The sequence below is a fragment of the Trachypithecus francoisi genome, unplaced genomic scaffold (genome assembly GCF_009764315.1).
Source record: "Trachypithecus francoisi isolate TF-2019V2 unplaced genomic scaffold, Tfra_2.0 Contig01461, whole genome shotgun sequence".
In the NCBI taxonomy this organism is placed as follows: Eukaryota; Metazoa; Chordata; class Mammalia; order Primates; family Cercopithecidae; genus Trachypithecus; species Trachypithecus francoisi.
In genome coordinates, this window is record NW_022681433.1 from 7,556,902 (window position 1) to 7,573,197 (window position 16,296).

The 16,296-nt window shown below is 39.9% G+C and overlaps 1 protein-coding gene across 4 annotated transcripts in view; it reads left to right on the forward strand.

Annotated features, from left to right (window-relative positions):
• The window catches only part of DCLK1 (doublecortin like kinase 1), a 359,681-nt gene that overhangs the window by 327,572 nt on the left and 15,813 nt on the right, over positions 1-16,296 (forward strand). For 2 of the 4 annotated variants that reach the window (XM_033235344.1, XM_033235362.1), the window contains 2 exons: positions 6,951-7,064; positions 12,135-12,208. In XM_033235344.1, coding sequence (XP_033091235.1) covers positions 6,951-7,064; positions 12,135-12,208 — 188 coding nt within the window. The remainder of the gene's footprint in view (positions 1-6,950; positions 7,065-12,134; positions 12,209-16,296) is intronic. The other 2 variants (XM_033235334.1, XM_033235353.1) reach the window with 1 other exon arrangement.

Here is a 16,296-nt window from a genome sequence, read left to right on the forward strand (position 1 = left end):
GACTGTCACCCCCAAACATGATCCTGTTTGTGTGTCACAGATCCAGATAGATAATATGTGTATCACCAGCTCTGTTACTTTCTCCAGCATCACAGCTACTTTGTTTAATGTAGTTACAAAATGCCAACATAAATTATCCCAGCTACGTTTCTTTACCCTGTTACCCATCTAGTGGAGAACAATATGATTTAGGCACATTTATTATAATATAAGAATAAAATAGGCAGTAATATATCTTGACCTTTCCAGGAATTGGAAAGAGGGTTGAGTCACTTTCTCCACAAATAATGCTTTATTGACAGAAAATGTAAGTTCATGATAAGTTCATAAACAGAATTGACATTTCCAAAAAAAATTCTTATATATAATTAGGATCCAATTATCATCATTGTGATATTTTAAATATATTGCTGTCATTCTATTTTTATTTTCAAAATGTTCATCTACCTTATCCCAGGGTTATTCTTCTGATACTCTAGGATGCTATAATTTTATGAATCTATGTTTTACATCAAATTATTCTGCCAATTTTACTGATTTAAAAAACTGAAGGTTGGGCAGGGTGGCTCACACCTGTAATCCCAGCACTTTGGGAGGCCGAGGCAGGCAGATCACCTGAGGTCAGGAGTTCAAGACCAGCCTCACCAACATGGAGAAACCCCGTCTCTACTAGAAATACAAAATTAGCTGGGTGTGGTGGCTCATGCCTGTAATCCCAGCTACTTGGGAGTCTGAGGCAGGAGAATCGATTGAACCTGGAAAGCGGAGATTGCGGTAAGCCAAGATCGTGCCATTGCACTCTAGCCTGGGCGACAAGAACGAAACTCCGTCTCAAGAAAAAAAAAACAAAACAAAAAAACCCTGAGACTCAAAGGAGTCCAGCCTGAAGCCCACTGGAGCCTCTAACACAGGTCTGATGTCTGGGTTTTGCCCCCAGACATTCTGATTTAATTCGTTTGCACTGGCTCCCTGGCATCAGGACTTTTAAAAGCTCACAGGTGATTATAACATGAAACCAAGTTCAAGAACTTTTGTACTAGCAGAACAGACTGGTTTAAATAAATCAAGTATAGTTATTTCGCCAATTGGAGACTTTCTGTCACCTTCCTGGCCTTTACATTTTAACTTACCTCCTATATCCCACCTATATACTCTTTTGAAAAGATTCTGCTAGGTCAAGATATCCAAAAAGAAAAAAAGAACAAGAGAAAGAAAAAAAAATAGAAGTCTGGATAATCTCCCAAGATATTCTGTGTTGACTAATAAAAATCAGCCCTGCTCACATACACGAAAATGCAAACATTCATCTTATTGTACTGGAAGAATTTGTTAGAAATTAAGTGAAACCCAATGACACTATAATAATATATAAAACCACTTATTTATATTCATAAATTTTAAATGATGACATGGAATTTCAGTTTCTATATGGGCATTTTATCCCATCCTTGCTCTAAGATAAATCTTAACTTGCTTTACATTTTCTCCCAAAGTGCAGTGTGAATTGTAGACAGAGAATCCTACGGCCATGCGGAAGAGAGTCAGGGGGACTGGTGGTGCCGTGCAGGTGGGGATGCTTAACAGGAGTCAAGCACACTGGGAGGTGAAGCGGGACTGCTATTGAAGAGTCCTTTAATGACCTTGGAATTGTTTAAAACTAAGTGGGAATATTCTAGCAGTAAACTGCTCAAGACTGCCATGCTCCTCCTGAGTTTACAGAATTTTTTTTTTTTTTTTTTGAGACGGAGTCTCGCTCTGTCGCCCAGGCTGGAGTACAGTGGCCGGATCTCGGCTCACTGCAAGCTCCGCCTCCCGGGTTTACGCCATTCTCTCGCCTCAGCCTCCCGAGTAGCTGGGACTGCAGGCGCCCGCCACCTCGCCGGCTAATTTTTTGTATTTTTTTAGTAGAGACAGGGTTTCACCGTGTTAGCCAGGATGGTCTCGATCTCCTGACCTCGTGATCCGCCCGTCTCGGCCTCCCAAAGTGCTGGGATTACAGGCTTGAGCCACCGCACCCAGCCACAGATATTATTAATAATAGTCTGGCAATGAATACACTGCAAACCAGATCCTTCGATTCAAAACCAAAAATCCACAAGGGGATGAGAATTTTCTAAAGCATGACGCCTGAAATGGTTTCCCAGAGGAAAGTGAGGAATTCACACTACAGAGTGACTTCACATCCGTTCCCCTACACGCCTCCCCACAGCTCTTCCCCAGTAACCCCTGGAGAAATGGAGACCAGGAGGCCAGGTCTCCTATGGACAGTGGTGAGAGTTCATTTTCCATTTTGCAAACTCATTTTGTTCGTGTCAGTTGCAATGCTCTGCCCAGTGGAGGATGGGAATTTCTAAATCAAAAACTAGTAACCTCAAACCACAACCAGCCTGTGTCAAACTTCAGAAACTACCACCAAACCAGAACGTATGGTAATAATACTACAACTGTTTGTAAGATACTGCCAGATTTGTCACGTTTAGAAAATTCATAGCACATTTTTGGCACGCAATCTATTCTGAATAATGGTGATAAAGATGTATATATATAAATGTATGTTTTTAACGTCCCTATTTATTTTATTGATGCATGACAGTAAGTTAGCTAAATCTCCGTCATCCATCTGTATGGTGCAGGTACAGATTAGATCCCTGCAAAGCCAATTGTTTAAGTATTTTTATCCAATTATGCTGAAAACCTTCAAAATTTATATAAAAACACTGCAGACTTTTTCACTGTCATGAGTTTGTGTGTGTGTGTGTGTGTGTGTGTGTGTGTGTACATGTGTATGTTTTACCTACTCCAGCTGAGACACCTTATTTCATTGGAAAAAAATCCTGGAACGTTTTAAGATTTATGAAGTCAAAAGCCTCTCTGACAACTTGTGAGAGTTGTTTCGCTACTTGCATTGCTTCAATGTGAACTAATAACCCAAGGGAAGCTCAAACCTTCACTGGAATTTAAAGCTGGAGGCCTTCACCTCCAGGCCCCAGTATCTGAAAGAGTTGCTAGGAACCTTGACAGGAGATTAGGACCAGGACAGGGCTGGGAAATGATAAGGAAATCCATTGTGAGGAGGCTAGAGAGCAAACTCCTAGCTCAAGAACTGGCAGTGGGGGGAAAGCCAGGTGAAGGTAAGTTTCTGAAACGGTGCCAATGGTGGGGAGTGAAAAGAAGGTGAGGTTATTCAGCAACAGCTGAATCTTTCTCAGTAAGTTAAGTAGGGGCTGCTCTTATGAAAACCCAGCTATCTTTCCCCATATTTGCACCCAGGCTGGTAAACACAGCCTGTGCCAGTCATAGGTCAACCCTGTTGGCTCCGTGCAACTTTATTCTGCCCAGTGTCAGCCAGGCCTTGCTGCACTGCTTGCTGCACATAGGATCCTAGAGTCCTGGCCCTAATAGGTCACGTTGACACATCCCAGATTAGTGGACACCCAGTCTCCACTTGACAGAGAATTTCTAACTGTGTTCCACTGGGTCCCTGAAATGCCCAGCGTCTCTTTTATTGACCACCAGATGTTTCCCGGGCTCCATTAAGTAGCATCCAAATATTCTCTGGTTTGTTCGGCCCCTAATTCAATTCTCCTTCCCGCTCACCACTGTGCCACTTTCATCATGGAAAAGATGATTCACTGAGTATTTCCATGGAGCAGTTAAGCAGCCCTTTTGTAGCTGATGCCATGCTAGTGAGCATCCTCAATTCATGCAACCTGGTGTGGGAAAAAGAACAGAGTTTTAGGCCTGGTTCAATGCTAACTCAACCACTTTCTAGCTGTGTGATGTTGAGAAAATGATTTCACCTTGCTGAGCCTCATTTTGCCCATCTTCAAAATGGGACTAATAAATAGACGGAAGTTTGAGGAGGAAAGCGATCATACATATAAACAGCAGTTAATGCTTGTTTCATCTTCCTCGCCCTGCCATACTCTTCTCATTTCCCTCCCCTGCACCTCTGCTCATTCTCTTTCTGTTTCATCTTTGCTCCAGAGAAAGAGGTAAACCTATACCTCCCCAAGGCAAACCACTTCACTTCTACCCTCCGTCCCTACCCTGCCCTTTCTCCTATCTTTCATCTCTCCCTTTTCACTAGCTTCTTATCCTAAGACCACAAATATGCTCAAGTTTCTTTCACCCTAAAAAGAAAAACCTTTCCTCAACCTTCTCCACAATCATGTTTTTCAAACTGTCTCATCTTCAAAAGCTCATTTGTTCATTTTGCCCAAGGTAGCCTGAAACTCTACAAAGAGATGGTAAGAAGTGCATGTGTAATCTTGGGGAGTGAGGCCACTAGGGCACCCAGGGTGGCCCCTTTCATTCTGGCAGAACCCAACACTCTGCCAAGGCATGATACTAATATTCAGAAGACTTTCAGTATCATTTTATCCCTTGTCAAATGGTGAAAAAATCTCAAAAATTCTAACTTAGATTCCAAACGCTATTGTCCAACTTAAATTCCAGGGGCTGTTTCATTCACCAGTTGTTTTTATTTGTTTGTTTGTTTGTTTTTGTTTTGAGACGGAGTTTCGCTTTTGTTGCCCAGGCTGGAGTGCAATGGAGCGATTTTGGCTCACCACAACCTCCGCCTCCGGGCTCAAGTGATTCTCCTGCCTCAGCCTCTTGAGTAGCTGGGATTACAGGCATGCGCCACCACGCCCAACTAATTTTGTATTTTTAGTAGAGATGGAGTTTCTCCATGTTGGTCAGGCTGGTCTCGAATTCCCAACCTCAGGTGATCCACCTGCCTCGGCCTCCCAAAGTGCTGGGATTACAGGTGCGAGCCACCGCGTTCAGCCTCATTCACCATTTTAATAAAAACATTCTATATATACACCATTGAATTCACCCTTGTGTTTAGAACTCTGGATGCATAATCCTAATTCCTTGTAATTATCATCTGACTTCTCTTTCACTTGTAGAGTGAACCAAGAACTGGATAATGTACTATAAAAATACCTCAGTAAAAGGAAGGTAGTCCTTCACATTTCTTAAACTTACAGTCCTCTTATTAAAAAGCTGTATTCCTAATGGAGATGAAGACTTCAGTTCTGGGATCTTTTGGGTACTCATTTATGGCCAATCTTCTCCTGTTTTTTCAGCTTTCTCTTTCATTACCATGGTACATAAACTCTTAACTAGAGACAAACTCTTTGACTTCTTGTTCGGTAGACATGACTTTGTAGCTTCCCACCTGCACACACTACACACCAAATATCACTGTCCCTCCTCTCTGCCTGTCAACACACTCTCCATCATTAAGGGCCAGGTCAAGTCCCATATCCCTCATGAAGTCGACTGTGCCTGTTCACAACAGAAAATATGCCCTTTCTCCTCTGAACTTCTTTGGTGTGTCTAGCTGAGCCATCCAGTCACGCTGCCTTGTAACAGCTCCTTTTTATCTTGTTGGCCTGTTTCACGATTTTACATAGTCTGTGCGTATTTTGTCTCCTAATTAGCCTGCAAGATGCTGGTGGACAGAGATCACATCTTCCTCCCACATTCTGCTATTCCTAACATAGCCCTTGACAAAGTCGGCACTTCATGTGGCCCTGCTTCTGTTCCCTCCCCAAGTAGCATCCCCACTCTACTGGAATTTCACCTTGTTTCTAACACCAAAAAATAGAAATAGTGCAAGTTGATATCATGAAAAAAGCATTGGGGGTTTCCAGAAAAGCCAATAGAATGGATCGTGCTTAACCCGGGGATAAGTGCCTCGGAACAGGCCCAAGTTATGAAGAAAAGAAATGGAGCAGAGGGTCTAGGAGAGGAGGGTCCATGCCTGTCTTTGCTTGCCGTCGTTTCTCCCCCACCTACTGTAGTGCCTGGCCCATGTAGGCATGCAGTTAATGTCCATTGAATAAGTGAATGCCCAAATGCTGAAAGAAAAAGCAAGTGCCATGTGGAGATACCAGCTCGTGCAAAAGGAGCCAGCACATTATGCTTGAGAAGCAGCAGACTTATTTTCCTGGGTGGAACCAAGAAATTACCTGCACAATGATGGAGAGGAAGAAAAAAAGAAAAATAATGAATGGCGTCCAAGTGATTGCCAGGAGTTTCTTTTTAGCAGTGAGTTGCAAACATTCTATTATCTGTTCATTCATTTATTCCACAATTGAGCATCTACTATGTGCAAGGCACTGTGCTAAGACCTGGGGATTCTATAGTGAGTGAAACACAGTCTCTGCCTTGAAGGATCCTGCAGCCTTTTCATCATGAACTCTAGTAAGTGGTGGCACATACTTATGACGCTGGTTATTGCGATTCTAACAGTATTTAATACAAGAGAACCATGTATCCTGCCTCAGTCATAGAGGGCTCCAGCAGAGAATAGAGACCTTGGTTAAAGTGAGCTCCAATATAAACTACGTCATAATGACAGATGATTTGAAGGCAGCAAGAAAGATTTAAACTTTAAGGAAGATCTTTCTACCTGGAAGGCTGCCTGGGATTTTTAGTATGGCCAAATGAGTAGCTGTGGAACAAGCCTGAGTTTATTTATGGGCCATGCAGAAGCCCAAGCTTGCCAGCCAAGACCCTTGGCTTTGGGTCTAAATAATGGGTTAAGAGGAAAAAAAATATTAAAAAGAAGATGTTCACACTGAATTTTTTTTTCTGGTCATCTAGATTAACTTGCTCTTTGACATGTTCCTAGAGCCGTGGTTGGCATAGATTTTATTAGAAACCAAAAACAGAAATAATTTTTTTTTAATTTAGAGACAAACCTCTGAGGGTCAGATGACACAAAGCAAATTAATTTTAGAGCAGATGTGGAAATGAATGAGATCTTGGAGCAGTACTTCCAACAACAGTGTTTAATGAGTAGACATTGGTTGGTTTATTTCTGACATCTTATGAATTCTAAGATCGCTACCTATGACTAGAAGATTTGACCTTCATTTTTCATTTATCTTATTTTCTTTCATTTTCTCTTCTCTTTATTTCTTTTTCTCCAGGATGATGGCCTTCCAGAAAATGAACATCAGCTGTCAGTAGCTGGAAAGATAAAGAAGCATTTCAACACAGGCCCCAAGCCGAATAGCACAGCAGCTGGAGTTTCTGTCATAGCAGTAAGCATCTGAAATATCCACCTATAACTTTTTTAAAGCAACCCACCTAAGAGACAGGCATTATTCAGGAGATTCTCCAGCCAGAGACAGCAGAATGGGTCATTTCTTTAGACAGCTCAGCCACTTAATACACTAGAGGAGGTCTGGGACTTATATGTATTACGTGTTTCTGCAGATCATTTCCCTCGGCGTCACATCATTATCCAACACCTCCAGGGTGTCTTGCAGTATATATTAATTTTATGATTTATTTATTTAAAACCGAAAACCTCCCCCTGCTGGACTCTGTGCCAACGCAAACTTTTTGACTCTAAGAAAAAGAGTTCATAGTGTCCTTTTGCTAGAACCTAGAAAGGAAAGGCAAGCTGAGAGACAAGACATTGCAGGGAGAGCTTGGAACACTATGGATCTTGATACTAGACCTAAATTAAAGTCAAAGCGTAGCAGAAAGCTACGCAGTGAGATTTTCAGTGAAATTGAATTACTGTGAACACCCAACGAAGTTATAATGTCTTGCTCCTTAGAAATTTCTGTTCTGAAAGTTGAAAGTCTTTTAACATTTACTATTTTATTGATGTGGCTGCACAAGGCCTTTTTTTCTGTTCTATACATGCAGACATACACTACATGCAATTTGATCACAGCTCTAGGCAAAGATTAAATTGGGCCGAGGAATAATGAAACCTCCTATTTCCTGGTGTCATATTCTAGAGTAAATATATTCAAGTTCCAATTACTTGAGTTTTTAATAATTTCCTCTTTTTTTCAGAGTATGTAAATTTTAATAGCATATTCAATCTGAAAATCACTTGAGCTATTTTTCTTCTCCAAACAAAGAATTTAAGACACTGTGATGTGGACTTTTTCAAAAGTATTTATGCTATTAAACAGTACCTGTCACTCATGAGCAGTACTGAATATTTAACTTCTCTGGGTGCTTTTAGTTTCTTTCTTTTTTTTCTTTTTTGGTTGCGTGAGAGCTCTAAATAAACCTGAGGATGAACAAGTGATCTGTTTGATGCCACCAGTCCCAGATCTGGGTTACTAAATATTTGATATGAGGTTCCAGAATTTGCAAATGGTACGAATGCATGCATACACGCTCTTGTACTGTTTACATTTCGCGTTTCTTCTTTGAACCCTTTCAATAGCGATTTACATGTGTGTGAGCAACTGGCACATGTGTAAAGTGAAAAGGAATGCCCACTCTTCCAGATGTTCCTCAGTGCCGCTGAAGTTTTAAAATTTCAAGTTGTTCCTACCCTCTATCTTTAATTCTTTCTAAGAACATTCAATGTAGAGGTAAATGAGCCTCTACATCTTCCATAGATGGTCAGTGTTCTTTGTTCTGAGCTGATATTCAGTCAGTAATTTTTGAAAGCAACAATCTCATAGTGATTCTCTACTAAACCAGACATTCTAGACTCTGTTTCCATTGTTTGTTCAAGATATAAGTCTATTCCAAACATTTGATTCCACAGTTTTCTTTTGGAATGGACTGCCAGCACGCTTGTCCTTGAAAGGGACTGTTTTTGTCCTGCTAAGGGCTTACGGCTGCTAGAGAGAGTGCCTATTCCACCTCTGCCATTTTGATTTTGTTTGCTTTTTTCCCTGGTCTTTTATTTTAATCAGTCTTTGGTTAAGTTTGCCTTGGTTGCTCAATATGGGTTTGTTCACAGTATTCTAGGAGTCTTCCAATGACTAAGGGCAGGAATGTCAGGGCCATTTTCCAATTGACAAACAGCACATATTTGAGGGGAAATTCTATTTTAATCAAAGTTGGATAAATTCTGAAGCCTTATCCATATGAATTCATTAAAACCTCATCTAGGTGGATCTTAAAACACTCGTTAGTATTTGAAGATCAAAGATCCACTATTTTTTTTCCTAAATGTCATGATTGGACCACTTTGAATGCAATTTTGAATGCAAGTTTCTCAATTCATCACTAACACGGTTTCCATGGAAACTGCACAAACTGGTAATATACTTACAAATTGTAAAGTGGGCTGTGTAATGCTGAGTTATGCATTGGTTGCATGCTTGTTTAATCTTTACCGTTGCAGAGGTTTTTGTCTTTTTTAAAATAATCATCAACTTAATTCAGATTCAAAATAATTGGCTGGTTTCAGAAAACTATATCTTAAAAAGTGCCTGTCAGATCTACAGCACAATTTATATGTTAACCATCAGCATTAATATTTCAAGCATAAAAGAGAATATCAATGTAGATTTCAGAGGTTGTTTTAAGAGGAACTGGTCTACCATGCTATGTACATTTAGGCACCTTCTCCAGAGTGCTTTTCTCTCATAAATATCTCTACCTTCTAGAAGAACTCGGCCAAGGTCAGTAGCCACAGGGTGGGGCTGGGAATTAGAAACTGGCTATTTTGGCCCCTTCATTTTGTTACTTTCAGAATAGCACTGGATATATCCAATTATATTGCATAACCATTTTTTCATTCTTAAAATGCAAAGGCTATCAGGGGACTATCACAGGAAAAAGAAATCCTGGCATTAAATAATATTCCAAAGTATGACTGCCAAGAAAGACTATTCTGCTATGAAGCAAAATAAGTGGAAGGTAGAAGAAAATTTTTTTATAAATGATGCATTCTATAAAGACTATGTGATAATTTAATAATTTAATATAACAACTAATTTGCTCACATCGTTAAAAGTTCAGGAATTGATATAATACCGTGATGAATTCTATTTGATAGATTTACAAAAACTGATTTCAGCATAAATTTCATTCAAACAGAATTTTCCTGGGTATATATGCTCTCCGCAGAGGCTACAAAATAATGTATTTTAAACTGCCTTTACCGTGGGACTAATATTTTAGAATTACCTACACCCTTTAGAATTTTTAAAAAATTATTATTTAGGATGTAGTGTTAGTTTGTGGTTTGGTGGCGGGGGGGAACCAACAATTAAATAATTGATTTTTAACTAGTACTTCTCATTTCTTAGTTAGAAACCTAATTACCTGCTGGAGATCACTAATGCTCATAAGAGAATCCATGACACTTTTTTCTTTCTTAGAATGACAAAAGAAAAAGAAAAAAGCATACTGTCATAACCGGCAGCCTCTCTCACAGGTGTAATTTATCATATGAGCATAGTTTAACATGTACTCATGTTCTGAACTGTAGTGTTTTTTGTTCTGGTTGTCATTTTTTTCTTCTGCTTCACACTCCCTACATTATTGAGACCAAAGAAAGGACAAATGATAACTTTATGTTAAGGTTGCAAGAGGGCCTCGAGTTGGTTAGGACAGTAATTACTAGCTGGAGGTTCACTGGGATCACACATCTTCCTGAAGGAGGAAAGGTGCTCTGACGTTAGGTCAAGCCATGGGATTAAGTGGAAGCTATTGCATTCCTTACAACTGCAGCATTCTGTGCCTCTCAGAGACTCCATTGTCCCTCTGCTGCCTTTCTCAGTAGGTGGGGGATTTAAAAAGAGAGAGAGAGAGAAAGGGAAACAAAAGGTTATTAAAATGCAATTTATAGACATAAAATGAATTAGAGATGACATTTTAACGGTGAACTTTTTGAGAGCTGAGGGAAGAGAGAGAGGCATTATTAGATTTGCTCAGCTTGATGAAGAACCGATGACTAAGATGTCAGTTCCAATTTATTTTTCCTCATTTAACACTGTTTATTATTTTAACCAATAATTTTCCTAATGCTTTAAAGTTCTTCTTTTGCATTTTGCTCATGCAAATGAGCATTTCAGTCTAATTGAACAAATCCATACTAATCAGCGTGCACATAATTGTGACACTGGGAAGCTTAGTTCTAAAATGAGACCTGTTATATGACACTTTGCCTGTAGATGGCAATAGAAAGCTAATTACTAAGTAGCTGTCTGTGGCCAAGCATACACCTTCATCTTCCTGAAAGCAAGTATACTCAATTTTTTTCTCAATAAAAGGAAACATACATTTTTTAAAAGATTAAAACCTCACATTGCATTTTATGAACACTTGGATAGCCTAGTTTATAATCAGAACACCAAATCCTCCAAGCAGTTTTTAGTTTAAATGCCTGGTGCCCTGTGTTTGTGAAATACCTTTGTGAATTCAGAAGTAGAAACTATCGTCAGCATCACACCAGTAACGCACTTGAAAGAACACGTAAGCCTCTCTCTGAAGAAAGGTGTCCAAGTCACATCCTCTCGCGGGCAGAATGGGGAAGCGGGCACGCAGCATGTTTAGTGTTCTTCAGGTTTGGGGGATTGAATCTTTTATTCCCGGGTAGCCAAAAGCTAACATCTTATTCCAGGATGAACAACTTTGAGAACTTCTCCTGTCTTCTATTTATTGTACTTTGTGTTAATCATAAGCACTTAACTGTACATATGCATTTTTAATATACAGTGAAAACTATTTTTTGTTTTACTTCATTTTCCATATTTTCACAGAGAAAATTTATTGACTGTTTTATACTCTATCTTTTTAGTTTAGAAATGTAATTAAGATTCACCTTTAATTAGATCATATACCTTTTATAAAAAGGAAAAGAAAAGATTCACCTTTAAGACTAGCTCTGCTTTTGAAGATTAACTCAGAAATGTAAATTGCTGTAATTAATGAGGTTTCAAAACTTGATGCTTTTCCTCTTTCATTTCATAGTTATGAAGCCCTCAAATTTAAGCCTTATGCGGTAATACTCTGTGGGGTCCAATCTGCTTTCTCTTAAGTGGTGAATGCTGATTTCAGTACTTTATTGAATTGTGAAGCATTCTCTATTCTATGGCATATGAAGAGGTGTTTGTATCTTTTGAAATTGAGAGGACATGATTAAAATGGTCATTCAAAAACTTGTTTGATGAACTAGATCTATTTGAGCAAATTGGCCTCCAAAATGTTCATGAGGGATTAGTGTCATTTCCTGCCTTTTTGTTTTCAGTATGCAGACTTAGGATATTAGCTAGTTACCCTGCAGAAGAGGCATCGTAACTATATATACATATAGAATCAATGAAGAACAGCTTGGTCTGGAGTCTTAATTCTTTAGCACAATGTTGATCCACTGAGTTGCCCCGTTTCTCTCTGCTCAGCTGGACCACGGGTTTACCATCAAGAGATCAGGGTCTTTGGACTACTACCAGCAACCAGGAATGTATTGGATAAGGTATGAGATGGTGCAGCTCAACAGTCAGTGTTTCCATGGCAACGTGCTGGCAGTCTCCATTAACCAGTTCCTTCGGTGGATAAACATGCTTTTGATTTGTTATCCAGTCCATATGCTGCTTTATCGGTTTCATTTTAATCTTGATTGAGATGCCACACCCCCTCATTCCTTTTTTTCACTCATTATTCACACTGACATTTGCCAGCTTTCTTTCCATTGCACATGCTCAGTATCAATTTTCCTTATGGTTAAAAGGACAGTATATTTAGTGCTAATGCCAAAGCATTTTCCTGATGTTGCTAATTAAAACAATGATTTCCAGTGCTCTTCTGTCCCTTAACAAATGGAAGCACAATAGCACGCTAGTGTGTGTTCTATAGAAGTATATACTGTCATTTTAAAGTCATCAAGTCCAACCTTGACCTGATTAGATGGATAACAATGCATTTACACTTTAGTAGTAGAAGCGCCTCAAAGTACAACGGGCTATAGAATGCATTGTGTGTGTTGGTAAGCTTGTGTTTTCAAATTCTCCACCTTTTTGTTTTGTTTTTGTTTTATCGTTCCCTCTTCCCCCTGGAAATCCCTCTATGTATTAGCTATTGCATGAATTTATTTTTCAATATTTTGTAACTGTCAGATTATTTAGCCGGCTTATCTGCTCAAGCAAAAGGGATTATGGGAGGTATCGATTTTTTAAAAACTGGGTTAAGAATTCTATCCAATCGCTTTCTATTCCAGTCAACTGCCCTGGCATTTCCTTCAAGGGGCATTGTTTATGTCTCTTTAAGTTATCCACAAGCAGGATGGTTTTTGATGGTTTGAGAAATGAACTCTGAGAAATCCTAGGGAGCTTGTTCTCTCCATCTTAATGTTTCTGAAATGATCTCCAGGTAACGCTCCACATCTTAGTGTTTGAAAAAAAAAATTCCATTGGTTTTGGCATTTGTTTTCTCCAAACTATGGAGCCTATCTGTAGTAAGAGAGTAGCTGTCCGATATTGTTTCATGGTTAGACTGCAAAGTTTAACCAAAAAAAAATATATGTATGTGTATATATGCATATATAATGTATATGTGTGTATATATATTATATATATATGATTTTAGCCCCAGTTGTTACTCCTGGTTATTTTTCTGTAATCAGACACTCAAAACATAGTACACAGGAAAGCAGAAAGGGGCATACCTTGACAGATGATTCAGATATACTAAAATCATGATCATTTCCAAATCTGTTTAAAGCAAGAAAACACCCAAAGCTCAATAAAATTTTCTAAGGTCATTTTTGACATAGAGGGCTAGTTGTGTCTTCTCCGTTTATAATGCATGTAGGAGTTGCACATTCATTTATTTAGTTTACCTACATAATTGGCCTTATAGATGTAGAAAGAACTTAATTTTTGACTTTATTTTGGAGAGAGGAGGGTGAGTTCATCATAATCTGCGTTTGTGCAGACTCTTCTTTTTTGACTGTGTCACAGAAGAGAATTCATCCATCTTTTACTTTTACCTGAAAGAATATATACTTCCAGAAGATTGCACCTATCAGGAATGCACATCTCTATAAATTGTCACAAACTGAGCGTGCCCCGGTAGGCAGCACCCAGGTCAGGCACAGAACGTTCCTAGCACCCTGGGGACTCCCTTCCAGGAGGGTCACTTCACCTCAAGGGTAAACATTGTAGCTTTGGCTGGTTTTGTACTTTATATAAATTGAATCACACCATGCTCCATCCTTTTTAAATTATGTGTCTCTTAATGTCAGGAATATTAACCAGAGATATAAGTGTAAAGTTAATATACAATTAAAACTAGGCATCAAGTATGTCTAATTATAGTTGTGCACATTGGTACTATAAAAATTACACATATAAGTCACCTAATTTCAAAAACCTCTGGAAAATTAAATTACTAAATTTATGGGATTAAGGATGGGAACTAAACCCCAAGTAAACACAATAATTAATAAACATAGCCAAATATAAAAAGGCCATTTAACTAAAATCCTAGTGATGGCTCCCATCAGCAGACAAAATGACACATCCCTGAATAATGGGCAGGAGCAGATGGGAGATAATCTCTTTTTTCTTGCACACATAAACTGCTCTGTTTTCCAGCTGGGGCAGTAACAACAATGTTTATAGTTAGTGCTGTACCGAACAGCGCACCCAGTATGTAAAGCTAAATTGGAGAAATGATGCTAAAAACTCATCGGCATATATGCTTAATTAGGAAGTTTTATAATGCCATTTAGCCCCAGAACGTACACGCTCTCCTTACTGATTGCAAGTGCTTGCCTTTTATCTCCGCAGAAGTGGGAGCATTTGTCTAACCATGGTGGCAGCCAACTTTCTAACATAAACAATCGTTACAGGCGAGCATCCCCGCTCCCAATTGTTGTGTTTAAAGCGCTCATGGCTGTTTTTACTGCTCTAAGCAGAACACTTGGGAGTCACGCTTGCTTTTTGTCAAGCAGATCACATAAGGGCACAGGCTGCTAAAACCATCTCCTCAGCATGCCCAGAATGGGTCTGTCCCTCTTAACTGGCCTTTTGGTGATTATAGACAAATAGTGGGGGCTGTTTTCCCCTTTCTCTCCATTCTCCAGCCTCATACCAGAGAGCTGCTTCCAAGGGAGCAGCATCCTTCACTTGACCCATGTGTCCAGGAGACTTTGCTCCTGTCACGCAGAGTCCAGGGGGGACGCTGCCCTGGGAATGAGCTCACGGGGCTATTCCACACTCTCCTGAGAAGCCACCATTTTCCCCTGCTGCAAGCCACTGGAAAACATTTGCATCCCGTTACACTTTCCCCTTCCTGGAAATACATCCTTACTCAAAGGGGACGTGGTCACACACATTTCTACCTTCCCAAGTGAAGCTGTCACCATGGCAGGTGCTATGCCCTGTAACACACGGGGAAGATTCCTGCACCTTCAGCACACAGAACAGGGCAACAGCCAGAACCGGGTAACTCAATTAAATAAAACAAGTATCAAAACAAGACATAAGCTAAGCATGAGAAATAAGATAAAATGGGGAGGCGAGCTAGGACAAAAGGGTGGTTGAGTTCCCAGGCATGACGTAACTAAAATGTGCATATTGGATTCGAGCACCGTGCTGAAACAGTGAGTAATGAGGCAGAGCGGTGGCGGCCGCACGCCGTCTTTGCAAGGCTATTAAAAGCTGTCATGCTCGGTTGTTAAAAGGAATGGGGTCAGTTAAATGCATCTTGCTCTGCGCAGGTTTGAGAGAACTGTTCCCTTGGAAGCCAGGGAGGAACCTCCGTGCGGTGTGAGAAGGGATCTAGGGCCAGCCTCGGTCAGAAGCAGCCAAATGTACACAGCAAGTTGCAATGCATTGCAGGTTGCTCGGTGGCAAGCTGTCCTGGCTTTGCTCTGCAGAGTGAGAACACAGTCCCCGCGGAGAGCCAGAGCATGGTTGGCAGGCAGGGCAGATGCTCCACCCACTCCGAAGGCTCCCTCTGTAACAGAAACTTTGGGGGGGTTCAGTTTAACACATCGAAAAGTCATAAGTTTAAACTTCAGAACCACTCAGACTGTGACTAGAGAGAAGTCTCAGGAAAGTAGTGAGGACTGGTCTTGCAGTTGTACCTTGATACCCAAGCATGAGCTATTAGGCCATAGTCTCAAAAAATAAGTGATACCTATGCCTGTAGTGGCATGAAGGTCACCAAGGGCCGTTAGAAAGAACATGGGAATAGTGAAACATCCGCGTTACATTTCCCAACCCAAACAGGTTGCTCACTGAGGTTTTCTTTTCTTTTGTTTTGTTTTCAGAGGCCCCTTAAGAGAGGATTCCAACAACATATAAGTCTTTTTAAAATGTAGCTTACTTATTATTAAAAACGAGAAAATGTCATGGCTTTCCAAGTCTTAATCATTGAGTGTAAATTGAAGAGAGATTTTAACATTTTCCTAAGATTCCTGATGATTCCAGATCGACTGAAAATTGTGTAGTATCATATTTATTCTGCCCTTGCCTCAGAACCTTTCCCTCATTTTGACATAAAAGTAAACATCTATGCTCTTTTCTTCATATTCATTCCTGCCATACTTTGTGAATG